The sequence below is a fragment of the Dromiciops gliroides genome, chromosome 4 (assembly GCF_019393635.1).
Source record: "Dromiciops gliroides isolate mDroGli1 chromosome 4, mDroGli1.pri, whole genome shotgun sequence".
Lineage (NCBI taxonomy): Eukaryota > Metazoa > Chordata > Mammalia > Microbiotheria > Microbiotheriidae > Dromiciops > Dromiciops gliroides.
In genome coordinates, this window is record NC_057864.1 from 198,984,105 (window position 1) to 199,009,584 (window position 25,480).

Sequence of the window (25,480 nt, forward strand, 5' to 3'; positions counted from 1 at the left end):
CCTGATTCCAGGCCCAGCGCTCTATCCACCTAGTCACTTAGCTGCCTCCTGACCTTGCAGGGGAGGGGGCCACTAAAAAAAAAAAAAAAGCCCTTAAGGCCTAGTATTTAGCAGCAAATGTAAGTGCCTGCTGGCCCATGCCAGACTCCCAGTCTGTCCTACTGTTACATCATGAGCTCTGAGAGCTCCTAATTCTCTCTGACAGTCTTTTACCCATCTTTGCATTCTCCATGATGGCTAGCACAATGCCTGGCACACAACAAATATCCTGGGAATCTGAATTCCTCTCTGCCTTATCGGGAAAAATAGTTCAATACAGGGGCTTATGCCTGAAGTATCTCTGCCTTATAATGCAGGGGAGAAGTGGGATTTTAGCACATGGAAGCAGGGAGCTCCCAAGAAGGGCCCACATTCACTCAATGAGGGGGTGGGGTGCCAATGAGGGCACTGACTCACCCCTGCTGGGCAGAATCAGGGCCATGGCACTCCAGCCCTGCATGCATGCAGCAGGACAGAGAGTAAGTTCAGGCCATGCAAAGAAAATCAATTCTTAAAGGTCCCTGAGAAAGCTTCTTTTTGGAAATTCAATCCAGTCAAATAAACAAATAAAATTCCACCCAGACTGCTCCTGCCAAGAGGAGGGAAAAAAAAAAAAAGAAGGGGCGGGGTAAGGGCTATAAAACTTACCCCACACCTATTTTTCTGTGCTTCATTAATTCACTTCATTAGTTCAAAGAGCTTTATATAGTTAGCTGCTCCAGGAAACAATGTCCTTGTGTGTAATTCAAACAGACTGTTTTTCTTGGTCTCTGCTAGAACCAGTCTGGTTCCCTCTGCTCAGCACTGCCCAGAGCCTCCCCTAGTTCTCTCTGAGGTGGACCTTGCTGCCCCTTCCCAAGAGGTGGGAGAGGCAGGGGACTGGGAAAAGATACAGCAAATTCCTTTTTCTGGTCCCCTCAAGGGGAGAGCGCCAGGGGTTCGAGGAGCCTTCCAATCACAGGCTAAGAGCTCAAGAAGCTAATGCTTCATTGGCCCTTGAGTGGGGAGAGACCAGAGAGATGTAGTTAAGTGAAGGCTAGCACAAGAAGACCCAGAGTCAGGGAGAACTTAGGGTCTATGGACCCTAGAGCTCCTTGGCTCAGACGCTTGTCACATATGTCACATATGTGACTTTTGAGTGTGGCTGAGTCACAGGCTCCTCTGTGTATCTCAGGTTGAGGTCCTTTTCCAAAGCAGGTTCTTCACGGGCTCTTTCCATCATTTGCTTCTCTTCCTCCTCCTCCTTCTTCTTCTTCTCCTTCTTCTTCACAAGGAAGAAGCTGAGGCCTATGAAGAATGCAGCTGAGATGAGGAAGAAGCTGGACATGTAGAAAACATAGCTGAAGTTGCCAGTCGTGTCCAAAAGTAGACCTGCATGGGAGAAGGAAGCCAGGTTGAGTGAGACAAGGGATGCAGAGACCTCAGGAGTTATTTCTGAGCCTCCTCTTCCCTGAGAGACTCCTAGGTCATGCTGAAAAACTCACATAACTGACATAACATTTTCCCATTTACAAAGTGATTCTCACCACAAATCCTGGGAAGTGGCCAAGGCAGGTAATATTATCACCATTTTATAGTTGAGGAAATAAAGGCTGCCCTAGGTCACATAGCTAGTTCAATGGCCCAGCCAAGGCTTGGATCCTGGCCTTTGGGCTCCAAATCCTATGCTTTTCTCACTCTATCATCTGCTTAAGTCAGACTGAATGATACATGGCAATTTCTCCTTCCCTGGGCACCTACTCATAGGCTCATACCACTTAGATTCGAACAGGGCCTTAGATACCATCTAGTCTAGCTCTCATTTTTATAGATGAGAAAAACTGAGGCCTAGAGAGATTAAGTGACTTGCCTGGCATTATAGAGATAGGAAGTAACAGAACCAATGCCAGTGTTCTTTCCATGATACCACATTTATCAATACCCTCTTTTTTCCTCCCAGGGTAAGTTCTCTTTCCCAGTTATCAGCCCCAGCTGTAATCTCCCTTTCCTCACCAGCCAGTGGAGGAGATATAAGGACGGTGAAACTGTCAAGGATGGTGAAGAGGCCCAGGGCACTGGAGAATCTGTTCATGGGCACAACATCCATGAGCACCTGGAAGATCAGAGCCCCGATGCCACTCATGGAGACGCTGTACACCAAACAATAGAAAACCAATACAGAGAAGCTGGCTGAGATGACACAAATGAGGTTGCTCAGTCCATTTAACAAGACCGCCAGGGTGAAAAGGTACACACGGCGACCAGCAAATATTGAGCGTCCAGCCACCAGCCCAATCATGGGCCTAAGGAATATGTTGCTGAAGCCAATAATGGAGATGAGCAAAGCAGCCTTGTGTTCTTCTACGTTGTGACTCAAGGCAAAGGGCACCAAGAAGATGTGGGGCACCGTGAAGCCCATCAGCATCCATACTACACCCAGGGTATAGAAGCGGTAGCCCTGGTTATGGAGGAAGACATCAAAGGCCAGATGTCGTTGCACAGCCCGACCACAAGTCAACAGACAACCCGATTCAGGGGCCTTGTTGGGTGAGGGACTGGCCGACTCAGCCATAGGAGCCACGGGCCTCATTACGGCCCCACAGACGCAGCCATGAAGGAAGACCCCACCAAAGATCAAGAAGGTGCCTCTCCATCCGAAGGCCTCAAGGAGGTGTCGGGAAAGCAGGGGCCAGAGCGTGATCCCGATGGAGACGCCAGCCGAGGCCAGTGCATTGGCCAGCGTCCGGCGGTAGGAGAAGTAGTGTCCCAACACTGTGATGCCTGCCTGAAAGCTGAAGGACATGCCCAGGCCTGCAGGGGAAGGAAAAGATGCCATCTCAGTAATCCATCTAGTTGGGTCTCCTCAAGCTTTGATGAAAGTTGAGGTCCATTCCCCCACACCCAGCAGTTCCTTAAGGTGGCAGTTTTACCCCTTTCCCCACCCACTCATCTAGCCCAGGTAGACATGGCTGAGGCTGCTCCTGGGGAATAAGCCAGGGATCACTTCTGGAGCACACCAGAACAGCACAGCACCCCTGCCTTCAAACAGCCTGCCTATCTATTTCTCTCCCCAACCACACTTCTCGCATCCGCCGTCTTCCCTTCCATCTCCTGCTAGTGTTTCTCCAAGCCCCCATCCCACCAAAGCCCAGACTTAGGAGGTTAGGGGGAGAAAGAGAGAGGGCAGCTGATGCCTGTCACCTGTGATGAATCCGGCTGTGATGTAGAGCTGGCTAAGGGAGCGGGAGAAGGAGCCGGCCACCATGCCTGAACTGGCCAGGACTCCCCCTAGCATCACTGTCACTCGGCAACCAAAGTGCTCCACCAGCACACTGCAAATGGGCCCTGAGGGGGGTGAAACCAGAAAGAAAGAGAGTGGGGCAGGTTAGGGATGGAGCCAGAGACAGAGCCTGCAGTCCTGGAGAGCCCCGTATGAGGAGACATCTGGACCAAAAGGAGCTCCTCCATCCTATCCCATTCCATAGGATCAGACAAGCTCCAAGCTGAAAGGAATCTCAGTGCCCAACATTTTTCTGAACAGAAATCCTTTCTACAATATTCCTGAAAGTCATCCAATCCATATGCCTCTCGTGATGTTGAACATACCACCCATTAAGGCAGCCCGTTCTACCAAGAGGCACCTAAGTGGTACAGTGGATAGAGTGCAGGACATGGGGTCAGGAAGAGCTGAGTTCAAATTCAGCTTCAGATGCTTTCGAGTTTTGTGACCCTGCTCAAGTAAGTCAATTAACCTCTGTCTGCCTCAGCTTCCTCATCTGTAAAATGAGGGTAACAATAGCACCTGCTCTCTACAGGATTATTTCTATTAGACTTTTTTTTTTGGTGAGGAAATTGGGGTTAAGTGACTTGCCCAAGGTCACACAGCTAGTAAGTGTTAAGTGTCTGAGGCCGGATTTGAACTCAGGTACTCCTGAATTCAGGGCCAGTGCTTTATCCACTGCGCCACCTAGCCGCCCCTCTACAGGGTTATTTCGAGGATAAAATGGGGAAGGCTTTTTTGCAAACCTTAAGCACCACATAAATGCTAATTGTTATTATTGTTGTTAATTTTGTTATGACACACCTCTGTTTGTTAGGAAGTTTCTTTCTTTCACAAAGCCTCCAGCTGCCTCTTCCCAACTGCCCCTCATTTTGCCTTCTAAGGCTATCTCAGGAGATCTGTTCTTCCCAGGTCTTGTGTCCTAAGTGGCCGATTAGGCTGCATGGAGTTAATGATTAAAAGTATATGTGTAAGTAGCCTTCAGACACAGAACCCTGGAACAAGGATTGGTTAAATGCATTAAGGTTTGCTTAGGGGGAAATCTTCCAACTTATTCCTGTACCCATTTTTTCCTCTACCCAATGAAGGCATCCCCCACACAATCCAAGACATAGATATCTGGAAATGAGCTATCACAGGCCATCTGCTTCTGGGTATCTATCCAGGACAGCACCTCCAGCCCCACCCTACCCCACTCCACTCCACTCCCAGCCATACTATTAACTTTAGTCCCAGTTCCTGTGCTCAGTATGACTCAGAGCTTTCTCAAATGTCACCATCCCAATGACCTGACAGTGTGAGAAAGAAAGTATGTAAATGAGTGTACAGATTAGAGGCAAATGGGAAGGTGTGTGTGTGAATGAGAGATATTATGTGTGAATGTGTATGTAAGAGGGTGTGGGTGGGTATAACAATGTGGACATGATAATATGGGTGTTTGTATATAATCATTTGTGGTTAGAGAAGAGAAGAGGGGTGTGGGTATTTATGTACATAATAAAGAGAGCACAAGAGTTGGAATCACAAATCTGAGGTTTGAATCTGTAATTTACTAGCTGTATGACCTTGGGGAAATCAAACTCCCTGAGCCACCTCAGTTTCCTCATCTGTTAATTGGGGAAAATAATACTGACTTAATAGAATTGATCACAGTAAGAATTAAATGATATAATGAATGGGAAACTCTGTAGAAATAAAGAGCTGTTGGGAGCATTATGAATTGGTCCAACTATTCTAGAAAGCAATTTGGAATTATGCTAAATTACAACAATACCCTTGGACCCAGGGATCTCACTGCTAGACATCTACCCTCAGAGAGGTCAAGGATATAAAGAAAAGTCTCATATATTCAAAAATATTTATAGCAACACTTTTTGTAATAGCAAAGAACTGGAAACAAAGGAGATGGCCACTGGGCTGAACAAGTGAGGAGCAGGAATGTAACATATTATTGTGCTGTCAGAGATATGAATATGATGTCTATGTATACAGAGAAGCCTAGGAAGACATATGATGAACTGATGCAGAATGAAAGAACCAGGAAAACAATGTATACAATGACTGCAACAATGTAAATAAAAAAATAACAAGGCAAAAATTGAATACCATGAAATTATCATGACCAAGCTTAGCCCCAAAGAAGAGCTGTAAGAATTTACTTCTTTCCTTGTTTTGCAGTTAGGGAATGATGGGTATGGAACACTGTCTGTAACATCCTGTTTGGTTCATGTGTTGGTTAGTTTAGTTAAACCAATTTTTAAAAATATTTTTTATTCTTTATTATTGAAGATATCTCTTTGGCAGGAGGAGAACTAGATAAGAAATGTAGGAAATATAAAAATGAAAGATTCAGTAAAAAGTTAAAAGAAGCTGAATCTGTGTTTCTGAGGCAGAGGAATAAGTAAATCAGTTTGTTCCCCACTAATTAGTTCAACATTCCACAAACACTTATTAAGTACCTATTATGTTGTGTGCTAGGAAGGAAAAGACAAAAATGAAACACTTACCCTCTAAATAAATTACGTCTGATTAGGAGGGGAAGGGAATAAGCGTTTATTAAGGACCTACTAAGTACCCAGTATTGTGCTAAGTGCTGAACAGATATCTCAGTTGGTCCTCACAACAATCCTGTAAAGGAGACACTATTATAACCCCCAATTTCCAGATGAGGAAACTAAGGCAGACAGAGATTAAGTGATTTACCCAGGGTCCCACAACTAGTTACGTGTCTGAGGCCAGATTTCAACTCAGGGGGGTCTTCTGGATTCCAAGACCAATGTTCTATCCATTGTGCCATATAAGTTAGGGTATTTAAGGAAGCATCAAACATGTATGTTAAAGTCTCTTAGTATGAAGTTAGTATACATCAGAAGTGAGGCTTGACCCCAGGACTTGCTGAGCCTCAGTCTGCTCTTCCAGCCACCATTCTTTTGTATACAGGGCCAGAGATCCACTCCTTCTTCTCCAGCCAGGAGACTCCCTGGACTCGGGTCTTTACCCCAACTACTAGAGGGTGGGCCAAGGACAGGCAGTCTCTGTTCCCGTCTCTCTGCCAGATTTGGTAATCCACCTCACCACAACAAATCTCATGAAAAAGCGAGGAAAAACATTCCCTGGTGATTGGAAGACAGCTGGGGAAACCAGCATAGCATGCTCTGGGTCATATGAGAGGGGAAGAAAGGGAGGGAGAGGAAACCAGAACCTCAGTTGTCCTCCTGGTTTTTACTATGGAGGCCCAAGCTGAGGGAGGTAGCATGTGTGCAGATAGAGGAGGTGGGGCTCAGAAAACAAAACTTGTCCAAGGGATTGGGAGAGGATTTCCTTCTCAGTCACAAACTCTGAAGACCCTGGCTCCTTGCCCTGCTCTTCTGTGGAGAACTCCTGGAATTGGCCAAGGTCAGGAATGAGGCAACCCATTCTAGGAGGAGGTTACTATGACAAAGGCCGAAACCAGAACCCTTGCCAGGAAGCAGCTACTGTGGGAGCCTCCGAGGACTGCTGGGGAAAAGAACAGCCCCAGCAGAGGCTGATTCAGGGCCTGAGAGGGAGAAATGGTTTGCATTTATGATAGCCTAAATAAATATATCATACTATAGAGTTATAAGAGAGGCAGTCCATCATAGTGAACTGGGAGTCGGCCTCAAATCCAGGAAGACCTGGGACATACAGGCAGGTCACTTAACCTCTCAGAGGTCTAGGCAACAGTCAAGCTATCCTTTGCAGAGAAGGTGCTGATATGCATGGGTGGAAGGAATTTCTTCACCTGGGAGTTCCCGTACTAATGAAATCACAGGTGGAGTCCCTATCCCCATCATTAAGTGCTTTATAGATCACCTTATCTGATCCTCAGAAGAGTTCTAAGAAGTAGATAAAACCAATTATAATGAACATTTAGATAGTGTTTCATAGTTTGCAAAGCACTTTGTGCAGCAGGTAAAGTGGGAAAGCATAATGGAAAGGTTCCTTCCCTACCTCATCTTACTTAAGAGCTGGCACAGGTATCTGCTGACTGCTCTTAATTGGATATTGAACTGAAACCCCCACTAAAGGGGCAATCCCCATCCCTAAGGGCTATTATTCCTGCTGGCTATAAGATGTAAGGATGCCTTAGCTTAAAGAGCTGGTGAGGGGGATGCCTTTTCCCTAGAAGGTGGAAAGCTGTTAGCTTAGAGCCTCTTAGAGAAACCTGTATTTGGGATGGGGTTGACCCTTCTTTGTATCTTCTCTGCTTTGGTACAGGACTTTGTGAGATCTCCAAAGGCTGCTGGCTCTTTCCTGGGCACAGGGGTTGGGGGGGCAATCAGGGTATCAGCTTCCAGAACAGTTGGGGCAGAAATAGTGGCAGAGAGAGACCAGCCAACCAAGAGGGAATCCCATAGAGAAAGAAAGATTTTAGAAGATAAGAAAGAGTTCACTTAGTACTGATGGGAATGAAGGTGAAATATGAAATAGTTAATGAGTAGCACTGTTGCAGATGTCTCAATGAGGCCTCTTAAGGGACTACAATCATCCTATGATTCTTTACTGTTTAGTATTCCTTTGTCTTTGTGGCCTGTGTCATATCTGATTCATGTTTGTATTGTGGTATGTTTTTACCTCCTCCAAAACCTGATTTCTCCACTGGGGGAACCCCTTAGACTAGGACTAAAAATAGAGTTGTTCATGTGGCTAATGTGGAAATATATTTTGTATGATTTCAAATACATATCGTATTTCTTACCTTCTCAATGGATAGGAAAGGGGATGTTGGGAGGGAGAGGATTTGAAACTGAAAATAATTTTTTTTAGATGAAAACAAACAAAAGAGAGTTTTTCATCTAAATTGATGTGACCTCATCCACCTAAGGTCACAAAACTAATAAGTATCTGAGCTGAACTGGGGCAGCTAGGTGGCACAGTGGATAGAGTGCTCAGGCTGGAGTCAGGAAGACTCACCCCCCAGAGTTCAAATTGACCTGAGAAAATTACTAGCTGTGTGATCTTGAGCAAGTCACTTGACCCTGTTTGCCTCAGTTTCCTCATCTGTAAAATGAGCTGGAGAAGGAAATGGCAAAATGCTCCAGTATCTTTGCCAAGAAAACCCCAAATGGGGTCGTAGAAAGTCAGACAACAAACATCTGAGCTGAGAGGCAGCTAGGTGGTATAGTTGATAGAGAGCTGTGCCTGGAGTCAGGAAGACCCAAGTTCAAATCCAGCTTCAGACACTTCCAAGCTGTGGGAACCTGGGCAAATCACTTGTCCATTTCAGTTTCTTCAACTGTAAGATGAAGATAATAATAACACTTACCTCCCAAGGTTGTTGTGAAGATCAAATGAAATAACATTTATAAAGCACTTAAACCAATGCCTGGCACTTAATCAATTCTTATTTCCTTTCTTCCTCTCAGTTTCCCCCCTCCTATCCCTCCAGCTCTCCAGAAAGTACCAGGGAGAGCTGTAGTTCTTGGTTCCACCATCTCACATCTTCATGTGCTGGTCCCTCACTTCCTTTTCCCATAGTGAGAATTCTCACTGCCCGGCATCATGCATAGAGCAGCCTCAGTAGTTGCTTCCTGGATGGCTTCCACCTCCTCCTGGAACAAGCTGCCTCGTCTCTGACCACAGACAGTTCTGGGAACACTCCAAGGGACAAGAAGATCATAAACTCCCAGGATTCAGGTCAGAGATCTAGAGCTGGAAGGGACCTTAGAGACCATTTAATCTAACCTCCTCATTTTGAAGATGAGGAAACTGAGACCAAGAGACATTAAGTGACTCACCCAAGGTAGTAAATGGCAGATTGAAGATCTGAATTTAGGTCCTGTGACTTCCAGGTTCAGTGATGATGTAAGCAACCAGAGAGTCTTTTAAAAAAAATTTTTTGGGGGGCAGCTAGGTGGCGCAGTGGATAAAGCACTGGCCTTGGATTCAGGAGGACCTGAGTTCAAATCCAGCCTCAGACACTTGACACTTAACTAGCTGTGTGACCCTGGGCAAGTCACTTAACTCTCATTGCCCTCAAAAAAACAAAAAACAAAAAGAAATTTTTTTGAGAAGATTCAGAGAGTCTTAAGAATAATTACAGGGGCAGCTAGGTGGCACAGTGGATAGAGCACCGGCCCTGGAGTCAGGAGGACCTGAGTTCAAATCCGACCTCAGACACTTAACACTTACTGGCTGTGTGTCCCTGGGCAAGTCACTTAACCCCAATTGCCTCACTAAAAAAAAACTAAAAAAAAAAAAAGAATAATTACAGCATACTGGCAAACACCCTATTGACTGAATTTGGTGATCCACTGTCAGCCTGATTCCCGTAGAGAATAAGTTCCCATGTTTAGGGAATCCTCTGGGGCACAAGACTCAGTAGCATGGGGTGATAACCACTAGCTGCTATCCCCCAGCCTAATTCCAAGAAAGAATCTTCTGGGTCTGTTGGGGGGGAGCAGGGGAGCCTGGTACAAAGTTGATGGAAAGCCCAGTTCAAGCACTGGATTTGGATCCTTGGAGCTTCATATAAAAAAGTGGGAAGTAACTATAGGACAAGCTTAAAGATTTTTATTTTGTCTCTAAACTTTTATTGAAATTTCTTATTTTTTATATCTTCATTTTCCAATACCACTCCTCTTTATAATAAAGAATAAAAGAGAAAAAAGCAGATCAGCAAAACAAAACAAAACAAAAACACAACAAACAAAAAAACAAAACAATCAGGAATATCCACTATTGTATGGTATGTTCCACACCCATAGTACTACTGTACCTCAAAAAGAAAGGGTGTGTGTGTGTGTGTCTGTGTCTGTGTGTATGTTGCAACACCTTTGCTTGAAGATATTTTAAAGATTTTTTTTCTGTCGAAGGCAGGGAAAAGGGATAAAAGTTGGAAAAGGGTTTTAGCCCAGCAATATCACTACTAGGACTGTATCCCAAAGAGATAAAAAACAAAAACGAAAAAGACTTGTATGTACAAAGATATTTATAGCAGCTCTTTTAGTGGTGGCAAATAATTGGAAATGGAAGTGATGTCCATCAACTAGGGAATGGCTGAACAAGTTGTGGTATATGATTGTGATGGAATAGTATTGTGCTACAAGAAATGATGGGCAGGATACTCTCAGAAAAACCTGGAAAGACTTATCTGAACTGATTCAGAGTGAAATAAGCAAAACCAGAAAAACATTGTACACATTAACAGCAAAATTGTATGATGATCATCTGTGAATGACTTTGCTATTCTCAGCAATACAAAGATCCAAGATCATTCCAAAGGACTTATGATGAGAAATGCTATCCATCTCCAGAAAAAGAACTGATGGAGTCTGAATGTGAATAAAACATTTTTTTAAAAAAACTTTCTTTTTCATCTGTTTTCTTTTACAACATGATATATAGGAATATGTTTTACATGACTGTACATACATAGCTTATATCAAAGTATTAAAGTGATGGAGAAAGAAAAAAGAAAAAGAGTCTTAGAATCCTTGGCAGAAAGTTTGACAGCAGATGCTGAGTTAGGAAAAGGATTGGACTGGACTTAGGTTCAAATTCCAGTTCTGTTCCTTACAAGCTGAATGACTTTGGACAAGTCACTTAACCTCTATTTATTAAGGGTAATTAAGATACTTAATACGCAAGGTTTCTATGAAAAGCAAAGGAAAAGTGCTCTAAAAAGTATTATAAACTCATATGTCAAAAGAATAAATTGGACTAGGTGGTCTCTGGTCCTTTCTTGCTTTCACATTCTATGAGTCTTTTTTTTTTTTTTTTTTAGTGAGGCAATTGGGGTTAAGTGACTTGCCCAGGGTCACACAGCTAGTAAGTGTTAAGTGTCTGAGGCCGGATTTGAACTCAGGTACTTCTGACTCCAGGGCCGGTGCTCCATCCACTGTGCCACCTAGCTGCCCCACATTCTATGAGTCTTATAATTCATCCCACCAACCAAATATGTGACCTTGGGCAAGTCATTAGACCTCAAGATCTACTAAAGTAAAACGAGGGGATTAGATGAGATGATCTCTAAGCCATTTTTCAGCTCTAACACCCTGGTCCTAGGAGTGTGGACTCAAATGAGCATGAAGCCCCTGACTCTACTCCTTCCTTCAGGCTCAAGGTCAGTGCCTTTGTTTCCACTCAGTCCTCCCCCTTGCAAGGAACTCACCTCCAGCATGGAGTAACGAGATCATTATGGAGGGGAACCAGGATGTCTCGCTGTTGCTGGCTCGGAAATCATGCTGGAGATCAGCGAAGAAGATACCGATACAAGTAGGAAAGCCCAATGTCAGGCCCTGGACTACCACGGTGGCCAGCAACACGACCCAAGACCAGCTGCTCTCTTCCTGCTGTTGGACCTGAGGCATTCTCTCCTATAGGAGTCACCTAGGGTCAGGGAGGAGAAAGAAGGAGTCAGGAGTCCAGTCAGCAACTAGGCCAGTGGCAGCCTGGGCCACTTGCCTTCCCTTTCGGCCACCTGTCAAATTCACAGGAAGGGCCTGACCCCACAACAGAAACCCATTCCTCCTTCTAGGCCTGGCATCTAGTGCTACCCAGATTCTCCTAAGGGAGCACCACCCTTGGGAGAGGGGAGCAGTTAGCCCACACTTTGGCTCCCAATCTGCTTTGACCCATTTCCTGGAGCCAGGTAGGCAGGAGGAAATAAGGGAGGGGCCTGTAGAGAGTGAGTGGGAAGTGGAACGTCTGGGTGGGGATGAATGGGGCAGAAAATGAATAAGGCTGAGCCCTTAGAGAAGGCTAAGGGGCACCAAGCCCACAGGTGCTCAAGAAATGTTAAAATCTTTCTACCCAGGCTCCCCTAATGAGAAGGCTTATTATGCTTTCACTTTCAGGTGTTTAGTGAACCAAGTCAATTACAGCTGTAAAATTCACCCTCATTTGCCTTGAGAAAGCAAGGGAAAACTAATTTTAAAAGTACTCTGATATATGGTACTTAGCAACCTTTAATGCTCCTTGTGACCTTTCCCTACAACCCCCCACCTCCACATCACTCACTTTCTTCCTCCCAGAGCCTCAATTTCCTCCTTAAGAAGTCACAAAAGGGTTTCAATATTTAATAACTCCTTTATTTTGTTTTTAATTTACAATACCACAGCATCATATGCAGTAGACATAAGAAATAAATGTGTGTGTATATATATGATTTTTTTAATTAAAAAATTTTTTTTTAATTTTGTGGGTCAATGGGGGTTAAGTGACTTGCCCAAGGTCACACAGCTAGTAAGTGTCAAGTGTCTGAGGCCGGATTTGAACTCAGGTACTCCTGAATCCAGGGCCGGTGCTTTATCCACTTCGCCATCTAGCTGCCCCTGTGTATATATATGAAATAAAGAAAAAAATTTTCAAAAAGTTATTGAAACATCAGACCCCTTTGTGACTTTTGGTCCACCCTATATAAATAGTTCAAAAAATTATATTCACAATGATCTGCCACAAAAGCATGTAATTCAAAAAACCTGAGCAAGGCACAAACATTATTAGGGTCATGGCTTCTGTGGAGGTGCCTGGATGACACTTCAGAGCTTTAAGGGACCTCAGCAATCATTTAGTTCAAATCCCTCATTTTTACAGAGGAATCCAAGGCCCAAAGAAGGCACTAAATTAATTTATTCAAGATCCCTCACTAAGAGGTACTAAGTGGCAGAGGGTGTGGGTGGGTGTAACAATGTGAACATGATAATATGGGTGTTTGTATATGATCATATGTGGTTAGAGAAGAGGGGTGTGGGTATTTATGTACATAGTAAAGAGAACACAAGAGTTGGAATCACAAATCTGAGGTTTGAATCTGTAATTTACTAGCTGTATGACCTTGGGGAAGAGTTGGGATTTGAACCTAGAACTTCTGAGTCTCAATTCAGCACTTACTTCACTTTATAAGTAGGACAAGAGGGAGTAGGTACGGTAACGATTGGAATGACGCCACCTGCTAGAGATTTACTGTAGAAAAGCTCCGCCATGAGGCGATGGTTTCTGAGGGCAAGACCATGAGTCTTTTCTTTGGCATCAGGAAGTGACATTTGATAGTGGGAGGAAGAAGGGGGAGCCTGGCGCTCTGACTCGCGCTCTTTCCTGAGGACTCTGGTGGAGAAGGGAGCTAGAAATACGCTCTCCCTTTAATAGATAGATGAATGTATGCCTCTCTCTCTCTCTCTCTCTCTCTCTCTCTCTCTCTCTCTCTCTCTCTCTCTCTCTCTCTCTCTCTCTCTCTCTCTCTCTCTCCCTCTCGGGTTTTTCAACTTACCCCAAAGCTCTTTAAAGATCCTGAGATCTTTAAATCTGTTACTGTCTGACCAACGCTCAGAAAGTAAGCATTAATTAAGCCCCTACTGTGTGGTGCCTACTATGCTAAGCACTGGAGATGCCAAGAAAGGCAAAAGACAGCCCTTGCTTTTAAGGAGTTCACAATCTGTCATGCAAACTTGTTCTCTAAATAGAGAACAAGTAGGAAATAGTCACAATAGGGAAGGCACCAGAATTAAGGGGAATGTTTTCCTGTGGTGGTGTTGGTTCTTTTCAGTCCTATCTGACTCTTCATAACCCCATTTGGGGTTTCCTTGTGTTATGGGCCCAGAGCACCCCAGAAGTTTTCTGGGGTACATCAACGAACCTTCTCCTTGAGAAACAAAACCAAAGGACAGACGCACCTAAAGAGATGGATCAGGACTGCACTAGCTTCAGGACCACCCCCCTTCATTCCGGTCTCCCCCACCCATGGGGAGATAAGATTGAGTGTAGCTTCTGGCTTTGTGGTGGTAGGAGAGAGATGGCTTGAGAGATCCACAGCCACCCCTAACCCAACTCCTCCAGCCACCACCAATGGAGGATGGTCCTCCCTCAATAAGGGAACTTTCCACAGTCAGATGATCACCCCCATCAGTCCTCTATAAAAGTATCTGCCTGTCTCCTGCTTGAGGAGAGAGGTATCTCAGAGCCACGCTCTGTGCCATGCCTTCTCCCCATGAGTAGAAGTCCAAGGATTTCTCTCTTGGTTTCCCTTCCCCAGCCCCTAAATAAACTATTATCTTATTCTAATGGATTTTTGTGCAAGAGGACATAATTCTTTTTATTTTATTTATTTATCTATTTATTTTTTTGCAGGGCAATGAGGGTTAAGTGACTTGCCCAGGGTCACACAGCCACTAAGTGTCAAGTGTCTGCGTGCATTTGAACTCAGGTCCTCCTGAATCCAGGATCAGTGCCCCACCTAGCTGCCCCAGGTGTAATTCTTTAAAGAGGAATTCCTAAGGACCCCAAACCCCTACCCTATTTCCCCACAACACTTGGCAAAGACACTAGAGCAAAAAAAAAAAAAAGACACTAGAGTAGTTTGCCTTTTCTTCTCCAGCTCATTTGACAGATGAGGAAAGTGACTAGGGGTAAGTGACTTGCCCAGTGTTACACAACTAGGAAAATTTGAACTCGGGTCTTCCTAACTCTAGGTCCAGAGCTCTATCCACTGTGTCACCAAGCTGCCCTTCCTACAGATTTTGTGTAGAAGGTGGCATTTTAGCTGGGACTCAAAGGAAGCCAGGGAACCCAGGAGGTGGAGAAGAGGTAGGGCATTCCAGGCATGGAGGGCAGTCAGAGAAAATGCCCAGAAACTGATAGTGTGTCTTGTTCTTGTAACAGCCAGGACACTGGCTCAAAGAGTACGTGATAGAGAGTAAGGTATAAGAAGACAGGAAAGAGAGGGGCAGCTAGGTGGCACAGTGGATGGAGCACCGGCCCTGGATTCAGGAGGACCTGAGTTCAAATCCGGCCTCAGACACTTGACACTTACTAGCTGTGTGACCTTGGGCAAGTCACTTAACCCCCATTGCCCCACAAAAAAAAAGAAGAAAAAAAGAAGACAGGAAAGAAAGGTGGGAGTGGGACTAGGTTATGAAGGGCTCCGAATGCCAAACAAAGCATATCATATTTGATCCTGGAAGTGATGAGACACACTATGCCATTGGACCAGTGGGCATCTTAAGTTCTCTATAGTCCAAGTTACCTCCTGAGCTCTGCAATCAAGTCTTCCCCAACAGAGTTAGCATAGTGCCCCAGAAAGAGGTTTGAATCTGTAGTCAAGACATCTTTGTTCTGGTCTTGGATCTGCCACTAATTAGTTGTGTGACTTTGAGCAAACCCTTTCCCACTGTGGACCTTAGTTTCTTCATCTGTGAAATGTAAGGGTTGGTTCTCTAAGATCTCTTCTAACTTTGACATCATATGATTGTTGGATTCCCTACCTCAAATCCTCCCAGTCTAGAAAGCAAACCAACCTACCTTGTGTTCTCTGCTCAGCATTAACTGAGCCCTATGTCCTTCTTTTCTCCTAATTCAATAACCCCCTTTGACAAAGCAACTGTCTCACCTGTGGCAGCCTAGAGGCGAATGGATCAGAGACAGTGACCCTGACCCTCCAAACTAAGTGTACTTTAGTGAATAGGGGTAATCACAGAAGCAAGCAACAACTTCCCTGAGGTTGACTGTCTCCAGGAAGGAGGCTGGCAGTTAGGTGGTGCAGTGGATAGAGCACTGGATTTAGAATCATGAAGGCTCATCTTCCCGAGTTCAAATCTGACCTCACACGCTAGCTGTGTGACCTTGGGCAAGTCACTTTACTCTATTTGCCTCAGTTTCCTTATTGATAAAATGATCTGGAAAAAGAAATGGCAAACCATTCTAGTAGTTTTGCCAAGAAAACTCCAAAAAGGGTCACAAAGAGTCAGACACGACTGAACAACAACAACAACAACAACAACAACAACAAAAGGAGGGAGGCTATTACCAGGATGCTCACTCCTACTGCCTTCCTCCTCATCTCACTATCTCACTATTCAGGAGCATCATCTGAAACACCCAAACGCTTACTTGTCAAGCTCCCTGCCACCTGCTTAAGCCATTAATACTCCTCAAAGCTGATAATCCTTAGGACTGAGTTTCCTGTCTGAGGGTGCTTTCTTCAAGGAGTCAAATTCTTTCAGAAGGCTCAGCATAGATCCATGCCCCACCTGTCCCCTCCCTTCCTGTCTCCTTCCTCCTCCCTCCATCAGAAAATCTAGCTGGAGGTGGTTAAACAGACATTGGCCCCACCTGTGTCATAGTGACCCTGAGTGTGTCTGAGTGCTTCACTGCCAAATTTGCCTTACTTCCTGTTTAAAGTCCCTTCTGTTCCCCCTTCCCCTCATCTTCCACAGCCATCTCCATCATCCCAAGGAGCAGACTCTTTGGGATCCATGCACCCTTCACTTTAGGATTTGTTTCCTCAGCAAATTTGAAAGGTCAATGACCATCAGCTGATCTTACACTGTTCCTGCCTGGATTGTTAATCAGGTTTACTCAGACCACTAAAAACCCAGCCCTACCTCTAATATCCCAGCTCCTCTAATTTCTCTTCTCTGCCTCTTTTTCTTTCCCTCTCCCATTTTTCTTCTTCTTTAGACCTGCCTTTTAACCTCTTTTATTATAGTTGTTATTATTTAATATCTAAACTTGAGGAGGCAGCTAGGTGGTGCAGTGGATAAAGCAAAGGCCCTGGATTCAGGAGGACCTGAGTTCAAATCTGGCCTCAGATACTTGACACTTACTAGCTGTGTGACCCTGGGCAAGTCACATAACCCTCATTGCCCCGCAAAAACAAAAAAACCCCTTGACAAACGTCAGCAAATATAAACATTTTCTTATGTAAATAAAAATAGGAAAAAAACCCCAGATGAGTTAGGTGGCATAGTGGATAGAGAGCAGGGCCTGAAGTCAGGAGACTCATCTTCCTGAGTTCAATTCTGGCCTCACTTACTGGCTATGTGATCCTGGGCAAGTCACTTAACCCTGTTTGCCTCAGTTTCTTCATCTGTGAAATGAACTGGAGAAAGAAATGTCAAACCACTCCAGTATATTTTCCAAGAAAACCTCAAATGGGGTAATGAAGAGTCTAACAGAATTGAAATGAATGAACAACATGACATGATTTTGATGGCTTGATGAAGTTCTGGATTAGAAAAGACAGTGAGACTTGAGTTCAAATCCAGCCTAAGGGACTTACTAGTTGTGAGACCATGGACAAGTCGCTTAACCTCTGTCTACCTCAGTTTTCTCACCTGTAAAATGGGGATGATAACAAAAGGTCCTTCCCACAGGGTTGTAGTGAGGATAAGATATTTATAAAGCACCTGACAAATATTAAAGCACCATGTAAATGATAGCTATCATATTGTGTATGACTTGATTTTTTAAAGTCTATATTAAATTTATTATAGTAATTTCAATGCTATCATGCTTACTGTCATCTTCTGAACGTCTATCTGTTCTTACACACACATATACACACACACACTTTTGCTTTCACTATCACTTCTCTCCCCTCCTTCTTCCAAAAAAATCCTTCTTTCGTAACAAATTAGTAAAGCAAAAAGTATCCATACACTGTTCATGTCTAAAAACATCTATCTCTTCGTGTATCTTCAGTCAATCATGGCAATCTTAAGAGTCAAATGTAAATTGATCATCAGTCCTCTGGAAGGGTCATTGTATCAGTCATAGCTCTCAAGCCTTTTACATTGGTTTTCTTTTTTCTTTCTTTTTTTTTTCAATTTTTTTTTTGGCAGGGCAATGAGGGTTAAGTGACTTGTCCAGGGTCACACAGCTGCTAAGTGTCAAGTGTCTGAGGCCAAATTTGAACTCAGGTCCTACTGAATCCAGGGCCTGTGCTTTATCCACTGTGCCACCTAGCTGCCCCCCCCCCCCGCCCAGTTTTCTTTTACAATGTTGTACTTACTGTATAAATTGTTCTACTGGTTTGCTTACCTCACTTTGCATCAATTCATATAAATCTTCCCAGGATTCTCTGAATCCATCTTCTTTGTTCTGTCTTAGACAACAATAATATTCTATCACATTCCTATACTACCTTCTGTTTAACCATTCACCAGCTGATGGACACCCATTCTGTTTCCATTTCTTTGCTGTACCCCAAAGTGCTGCTATAAAATATTTTTGCATATATGGTTCCTTTCCTTCTTTCTTTGATCCTTTTTAGATAAAAGCATAGTACAGACAGCTCTTGCTTTATGTAAGTGAACCATTCCACAGACCTCTCTACTAAAGCAATTTGGAGGGGGAGAGAAGGAAGGGAGGCAAGGTGGACATGTGGGGGTCTGAGGGACAGAATAGAGCAGGGAGAAGAAAAACAGTGGGGGACAGACATGTGGAGGTGGGACAAGCACATAGATAGGAGAGGGTAGTGACAGGTTGGACAGGGTTATAGAAAGACAGATAGGTGGTTGGTGGGTGGAGCGAGGCAAAGGTCTCTTTGGGAAATGGAAGTTTCTAGCTAATTTCCCAATCTAGTGGCTGTAGCAGCAGTGGTGGCAGCCTCTCAGCACTTCCTTATGTTCTGCTTTGACTTGGAGGGTTTGGGGTTTTCTGTTTTTGTGGGGGTGGGTGGGAGAGAGAGCACAATATTATACAATAAAGTTAATGTAGGGTTTTTTTGGAATGAGGATTTCTTTCAGAATTCTTTACATAAAGTCAAATTTGCATAATGTAAATTTACATATAGTAAGAAGTGTCAGTAATGGTATCTTTGGGTCAAAAGGTATGCCTTTTAGTGACTTTTTGGATATAGTTCTAAATTGATTTCCAAAATGGCTGGAATAATGCATAGCTCTACCAATGGTGTATCAATTTGTCTTCTCACAGTCCTTCCAACTATTTCCCCTTTTGTTATAGTTCCCAATATAATGGATTTGAAATAGAACCTCAAAGTTGTTTTGATTAGTATTTTTATTTGGTTAATAGCTTGCCATTCTTTTAAAAATTCTGTTCATGTCCTTCAACCATTTATGTATTGAAATAGTTTTTCTTATCTAGTCCAATCAATTTATTACATATCTATATATTAGACTTTGATGCAAAAATTATTCCCAATTTACTACTTTCCTTCTAATTCTAATGATACTGATTCCATTAAAAAGTAACTATATGCACATGTATAGCCTATATCTGATTGCTTACTACCTCAGGGAGCGGGGAGGGTATAGAGGGAGGGAACGAGAGAGGGATAGAATTTGGAACTCAAAACTTTAAATTAACAAATAAATAAATAAATGAAAAGTAACTATAAAATGTGTAACAACTAGGAGTCCAATTAACAAGACATACACATAGGGGACAGCTAGGTGGCACAGTGGATAAAGCACTGGCCCTGGATTTAGGAGGACTGGAATTCAAATCTGACATCAGACACTTGACACTTACTAGGTGCGTGACCCTGGGTAAGTCCCTTAACCCTCACTGCCCCCCCAAAACCCCAAAACAAAACAAAACAAAAAAACAAGTCATACACAAGAATTATATGAATACATATACAAAAAGCTCTCTACAGAAATAAAGACAGGATTAAATAATTGAAGAGCAATTAATAGCTCATGGTTGAATCATGCCAATAAAATTCAAATGACAATTTATAGATTCATTGCCAATCATCCTACTAAAGTTTACTTTATAGAACTAGAAAAATAATAACAAAATTAATAACAAATTAATAAAAAGTCAAGAATCTGAAGAGAAATAATGGGGAAAAAATGGAAAAGGAATGTAGCAGTACTAGATCTCAAACTACACTAGACAGCAGTAATCATCGAATCTATCTGATACTGCTTAAGAAATAGAAAGGTTGATCAGTAGAACAAGCTAGGTATACAAAATTCAAAAGCAATTGAACCTATTAGTATATTGTTTGGTAAATCTAAGGATTCTAACTACTGGTGTAAAGACTCACTATTTGACAAAAACTGCTTGAAAATTGGAAAGTAGTCTGGTAAAAACTAGATTTAAAGCAACATCTCACACAATATACGATAATAATCTTCAAATGGATATGTGACTTGGAAATAAAAGATCATAAAAACAAATTAGAGCTGAAGTTTATTTTGCTTTTGACTGTTCCTTCCTCAGGTTTGCCCTCCCTTTTTTTTTTCCCCAGGGCAATGAGGGTTAAATGACTTGCCCAAGGTCACACAGCTAGTTAAGTGTCAAGTGTCTGAGGCCAGATTTGAACTCAGGAGCTCCTGAATCCAGGGCCGGTACTTCATCCACTATGAAGCACTTCAATTAAGAAAAGTAGTTAGTTCTTCTCCCTTCTTTTTCACTTGTCTCCTAGTATATTTCTCTTTCTCCTTTTTCTTTTCTCAAAATCAACAAAACAGAACAGAACAAAAATATGCTCAGTCCTTGTGTTTGTATGTTACTTAACTCCCTCTGTGACCTTTAAAGACAGGAGAATTCTAAGGAGGCATTCCCCTCTTTTCCTATTAAAATGTGATCACTTCATAATTATTTAACTCCTTCCAGATATATTTACCTTTCTAAGTTTATCTTGGCTCTTATGTTTGCATTTTAAAGTTTTTGTGCAGTTACTGTCTTCATCAAGAAGGCTTGGAAGTCTTCTACTAAAAGTCTTTTTTTCTTCTCTACTTTTACAAGACTTTACTCAGTTTTGCAGATTGTTATTCTTTTTTATTATTTTTTTAATTTTAATTTTTTTGCAGGGCATTGGGGCTTAAGTGACTTGCCCAGGGTCACACAGCTAGTAAGTGTCAAGTGTCTGAGGCCGGATTTGAACTCAGGTACTCCTGAATCCAGGGCCGGTGCTTTATCCACTGCGCCACCTAGCTGCCCCCTCTTCTTTTTTATTTTTAAGCCTTTAGCTTTTGCCTTTTCAGATTATCAAATCCCAAGATTTTCTCTCCAATAACATAGTTGCCACAGTCTTCTGTTGTCATGACTGGTTCCTTGGTACTTGAACTCTTTCTGGCTACCTGTAGTGTTTTTTGACTTGGAGGTTCTAGATGTTGGCTATGATATTCCAGGGTATTTTCTTTTTTTTGTTTTTTGTTTTTGTGGGGCAATGAGGGTTAAGTGACTTGCCCAAGGTCACACAGCTAGTAAGTGTCAAGTGTCTGAGGCCAGATTTGAACTCAGATACTCCTGAATCCAGGGCTGGTGCTTTATCCACTGTACCACCTAGCTGCCCCCCAGGGTATTTTCAGTTGGGAGTTTCTTTCAGGTGGTGGTCAGTGTCTTCACTCTATTTTCACTTTGCCTTTTGGTTCTTTTGTTTTTGTTTTTGTTGGGGTTTTTTTGCAGGGCAATGGGGGTTAAGTGACTTGCCCAGGGTCACACAGCTAGTAAGTATCAAGTGTCTGAGGCCAGATTTGAACTCAGGTACTCCTGAATCCAGGGCTGGTGCTTTATCCACTCTGCCACCTAGCCACCTCTGCCTTTTGGTTCTAATAGATCAGGGCAATTTTCTTGAAATACAGCAACCAGATTTTTTGTTTGGTCATGATTTTCTGGGAAGCCAATGCTTATTAAATGATCCGTTTTCTGAGTCAATTGTGTTTGATAACAGATACCTACACTTTCTTTCATTTTTTCAATCTTTTGATTGTTAAAATATTTTTCTTATGTCACTGAATTTTGATTGCACCTTCTATTTTTCAATGGTCAATTTTCAATTAATTTTTTTCAATGATCAGTTAATCAAGAAGTCTACGACTTGGGTAAGGTTTTCTACCATTTATTCCCAATTATTTTCTGAATTTTTTCCTCCAGAGCTCTTATTCTAATTTTACTTATTAAAAAATATTGTTTCTCTTTTTTCAGTCATTTTAGTCATTGTGGCATCTACCACAGTATTTTTATAGAGTTACTCTGTCTAGGTTTACCTCTTGGTCTTCTCTCTTTTTTTTTTTCTTGGTCTTCTCTTAATCTATCATATATCTTTATTGTGTTTGGTGGATTTTAAAAATTTTACTCATAAATAAAAATTATATTACTACTCCAGAAAGTTGGGTAAAATAATATAATAATATAATAATGAATTCTATCACTACTCCAGAAGGTATTTTAAAGCAAAAGGTGAGGAGGGGTGGGGATAGAGTGTAGGGTCTTGGGCACCCAACTGATATTCAGGGCTGGGTTGGGGCAAGGCAGGAAGTGTATGGGAAGGAGTAGAAGAGGATACACAGGATCTTTTTCTTTTGACTACTGGCTCCTGGGACTGGGGGAGGAAAACATTCAATCCAGATTTCCCTCAGCTCTTGGGGGCTGGAAGGTTCTGGCCTTTTTAGGTTTCTTCAGGGTTTGGGGGTCAGGAGTGATGGAAGATCCAGTTCACTTTTGCCCTACCTTTGCCCTGGTCCTCAGGCATCTCCCAAACTGATTCTATGCCACATTCAGGATAGGACAAATCTCAGCTCTAAGTTCCTCTAAGGGGAGGTACCTAGGAACTTCCAGCACACCTTCCATCCTGGCCTTTGTTAAGTACCTTCAAGTCCCTTCCAGCTTCAAATTTAATGGCTTCTGCATCTCAGCTTTTTCAGAAACCCCTTTTCCAAATTCCCTTTAAGAATCCCACACTGAGACCTGAGTTCAAATCTGGCCTCAGACACTTAACACTTACTAGCTGTGTGACCCTGGGCAAGTTACTTAACCCATATTGCCCTGCCAAAAAAAAGGGGGGGGGCGTCGCTAGATGGTGCAGTAGATAAAGCACTGGCCTTGGATTCAGGAGGACCCGAGTTCAAGTCCAGCCTCAGACACTAGCTATGTGACCCTGGACAAGTCATTTAACCTTCATTGCCTGGCTTCCTCAACTCCCCCCCCCCCAAAAAAAAAAAAAGCATCCCACACTAGAAAAGGGAATGCTTTGCTCACCAGGACTTTTTCATAGCCAGCCTCCTTCCTGCAAATCAGTTCCCCATATATTTCAGGAATTTCTAGTTGGTGTAAGGGATCACCCACAGTATTACCCATATCAATACTGACCATACCCAGCAATTTCCTTGTTACTTAGGCTGAGAACTTGCCTCACTCTTCACTGACATATGTCACTCTACCCATTGGCGGAGGCGATGCCTGAGAAAACAGGTCCATCTGGCTGTCTGGGACTATCCCAAGAGGCAAACTGATGGGCATATCTACCTAAGCAGGACCAAATGTCTACAGCAGGGAAGGAAGAGATGGGTGACTCAGTTTCCCTATTTGCATTATCTATATTTCCAGGGAAGCTGATTTTCTGTTCATCAAAGAAAAGCAGGCATAGTGAACAGAGTTCTCTTGCCCCAAGTTTTCCAGAAAAGACTGACAAGCAGCCTGGCTCACCCACTCTTAACCTGGAGGTTCCAAAACCAATTACAGCTCTACATATAGTACTAAGCCAGTCAGGGCCAAGGAAGGTGTTTCATAGCCTTAATTCTCTGTATGAGGGTTCAAGATTCTTTATACCCTCTTTGACAAATCTGTGCTTGGGTCTGCACAAGAGAGCTTAAGGAAAACAATCCTTCCTCTTTTAAAGTCTTTTCCCCAATAAGGTATTCAATTGTCCTGACTTTCTCTCCTTGACAATTCCTAATCTAAATACGGTGCAATGCTAGGCTGTACATCTTGTTGACATCACTATAAACCTACATAGGGTCAGAATGTAGAGACCCTAAGGTAAAAGAGTCAAAAGTGAACAATTGGGGCAGCTAGGTGGTGCAGTGGATAGAGCACCAGCCCTGGAATCAGGAGTACCTGAGTTCAAATCTGGCCTCAGACACTTAACACTTACTAGCTGTGTGACCCTAGGCAAGTCACTTAACCCCAATTGCCTCACTAAAAACAAAAAAAAAAGAAAAAAAGTGAACAATTGGGGTTTCATGTTTGTGAGTCTTATGTCCAGAACTATGGGGACCCCCCCCTTTTCTTCCTACCCACTGACCAGGCTGTGTCCTCCTTTCTAGAAAACAAATGAGGGTGGCTGCCAGTCCAGGGAGGCTGATAGAGGACAAAAAGCTACTCAACCGTTACCCTCCCAAACCCAGATTAGGCGTCCAGTAGGTTTTGAAGGTTTGAGTCTGGACCCTGGAGACAGGGATCAATAAAGCCTATCCCAAAGATCCCAGGGATTAGAGTTGGTACTTCCCAGGCCCCAGGGGTTGGCAAAGTAAATGATCGAGCACACCTTATGAGGGATCTCCCACTTCCTGGACCCCTCCAAGGGAGAGAGAAACCAGCCTTAGAATTCTGGATTCTGTTGTTGCCAAGGGAACCCAAAGTCACTGACCTCTCTTCTCCCCTTCCCAGCTCATAAATGTGACCCCAGATGTTGTTAGTATGGGGTGGTTAAGGGGAGAATTGTAGAGAGAGCAAAAAGAAAGGCAAGGTCAGGCGACCAATGAATTTCTGGATTGACTGATCAGACAAGAGACATTTGAACAGGGGAGAACCCCGCAAATGGGGGATTTCTCCATCTCCTCAAGGCTCTGGGAAGCAGATTTGGAGGAGACCGACTGAGAAAAAAGTACCGGTGTGCTCAGTTCCCAGAAACAAGGTTAATCTCTGCTTTGTGACCCTTCTCTCAGTTTTCCTTTCCACTTTACCTGCCTTTGGGCTGGGAAGGCTCTGAGTACCCTGAGATTGAAAGGCAACAGCACAGGGCTGGATTTGCAGGAAGGGGCAAAGTAGCATGCTTTGGGAGTCACTGACTTGGGTAGTCTGAGTCCAAGGGGTTCCCAGGAGAAAATTTCTCACCCCACCCCATTCCAACTCCCACAGGTGTGTCTCCCAAAGTAAACCCTGCTTAAGGCATGACCTTATCCAAGAGTCAGGAAAATGTGTGTGCCGGCCCCCAAGCACTCTTAAACAATGATAATCGTGTCTTTTAGAATTAAAAACAGCGATCAACAAAACAAAACGAAACAGTCTAGAAGGGCACGATGAATCAGGCAAGACTGGTTAGGGGGTGAGCTTGCTGCCAAGCCCCAGTGTCATCAAAAGGGTAAAGGATCTCATGTCCGGCCTCCATCCCTCCTTAACCTTTATCTGCCACCCAGGGGTTAGCGGCGTTTAAAAGGATTCTTCTCGGAGATCTTGGGCTGCGGGGGTAGGGTGGGGGTGAGAGGCGGGGGTTATCTTGGGAAAGTGCCGGGATCCCCAGTCGTGGGGCGGGGTGTGGAGTGGGAAGCAGCAGGAGATGTTAACCCTTTCGGGGTGGGGTGGGGGCGTCGGCGGGGGAAAGGTCCCTGCCTCCCCCTTCGGCTCACCGGTTCACACAGGGCCCCCATGCAGAGTGACTCCGGAGCTAGTGTCTCCTCTCTCTCTCTCTTGCAAAGCAGAGAAACCGTTTTCCTGCAGCAGATCTCAGGTCTCCAGTCTCCCTCCCAC

At 43.6% G+C, this 25,480-nt stretch overlaps 1 protein-coding gene across 2 annotated transcripts; it reads right to left on the reverse strand.

Annotated features, from left to right (window-relative positions):
• Positions 1-20: 20 nt before the first annotated feature.
• SLC16A5 (solute carrier family 16 member 5) lies at positions 21-25,480 on the reverse strand. Of its 2 annotated transcripts, XM_044005357.1 has the most exons (5): positions 25,360-25,480; positions 11,433-11,650; positions 3,220-3,363; positions 2,032-2,829; positions 21-1,410 (listed from the first exon to the last, which is right to left on the reverse strand). In XM_044005357.1, exons 2-5 carry the CDS (start codon positions 11,629-11,631, stop codon positions 1,139-1,141), a joined length of 1,413 nt encoding a protein of 470 aa, XP_043861292.1. In that variant the 5' UTR covers positions 11,632-11,650; positions 25,360-25,480; the 3' UTR covers positions 21-1,138. The 2 variants fall into 2 exon arrangements, with proteins under 2 accessions (XP_043861292.1, XP_043861293.1); XM_044005358.1 differs by lacking the exon at positions 3,220-3,363.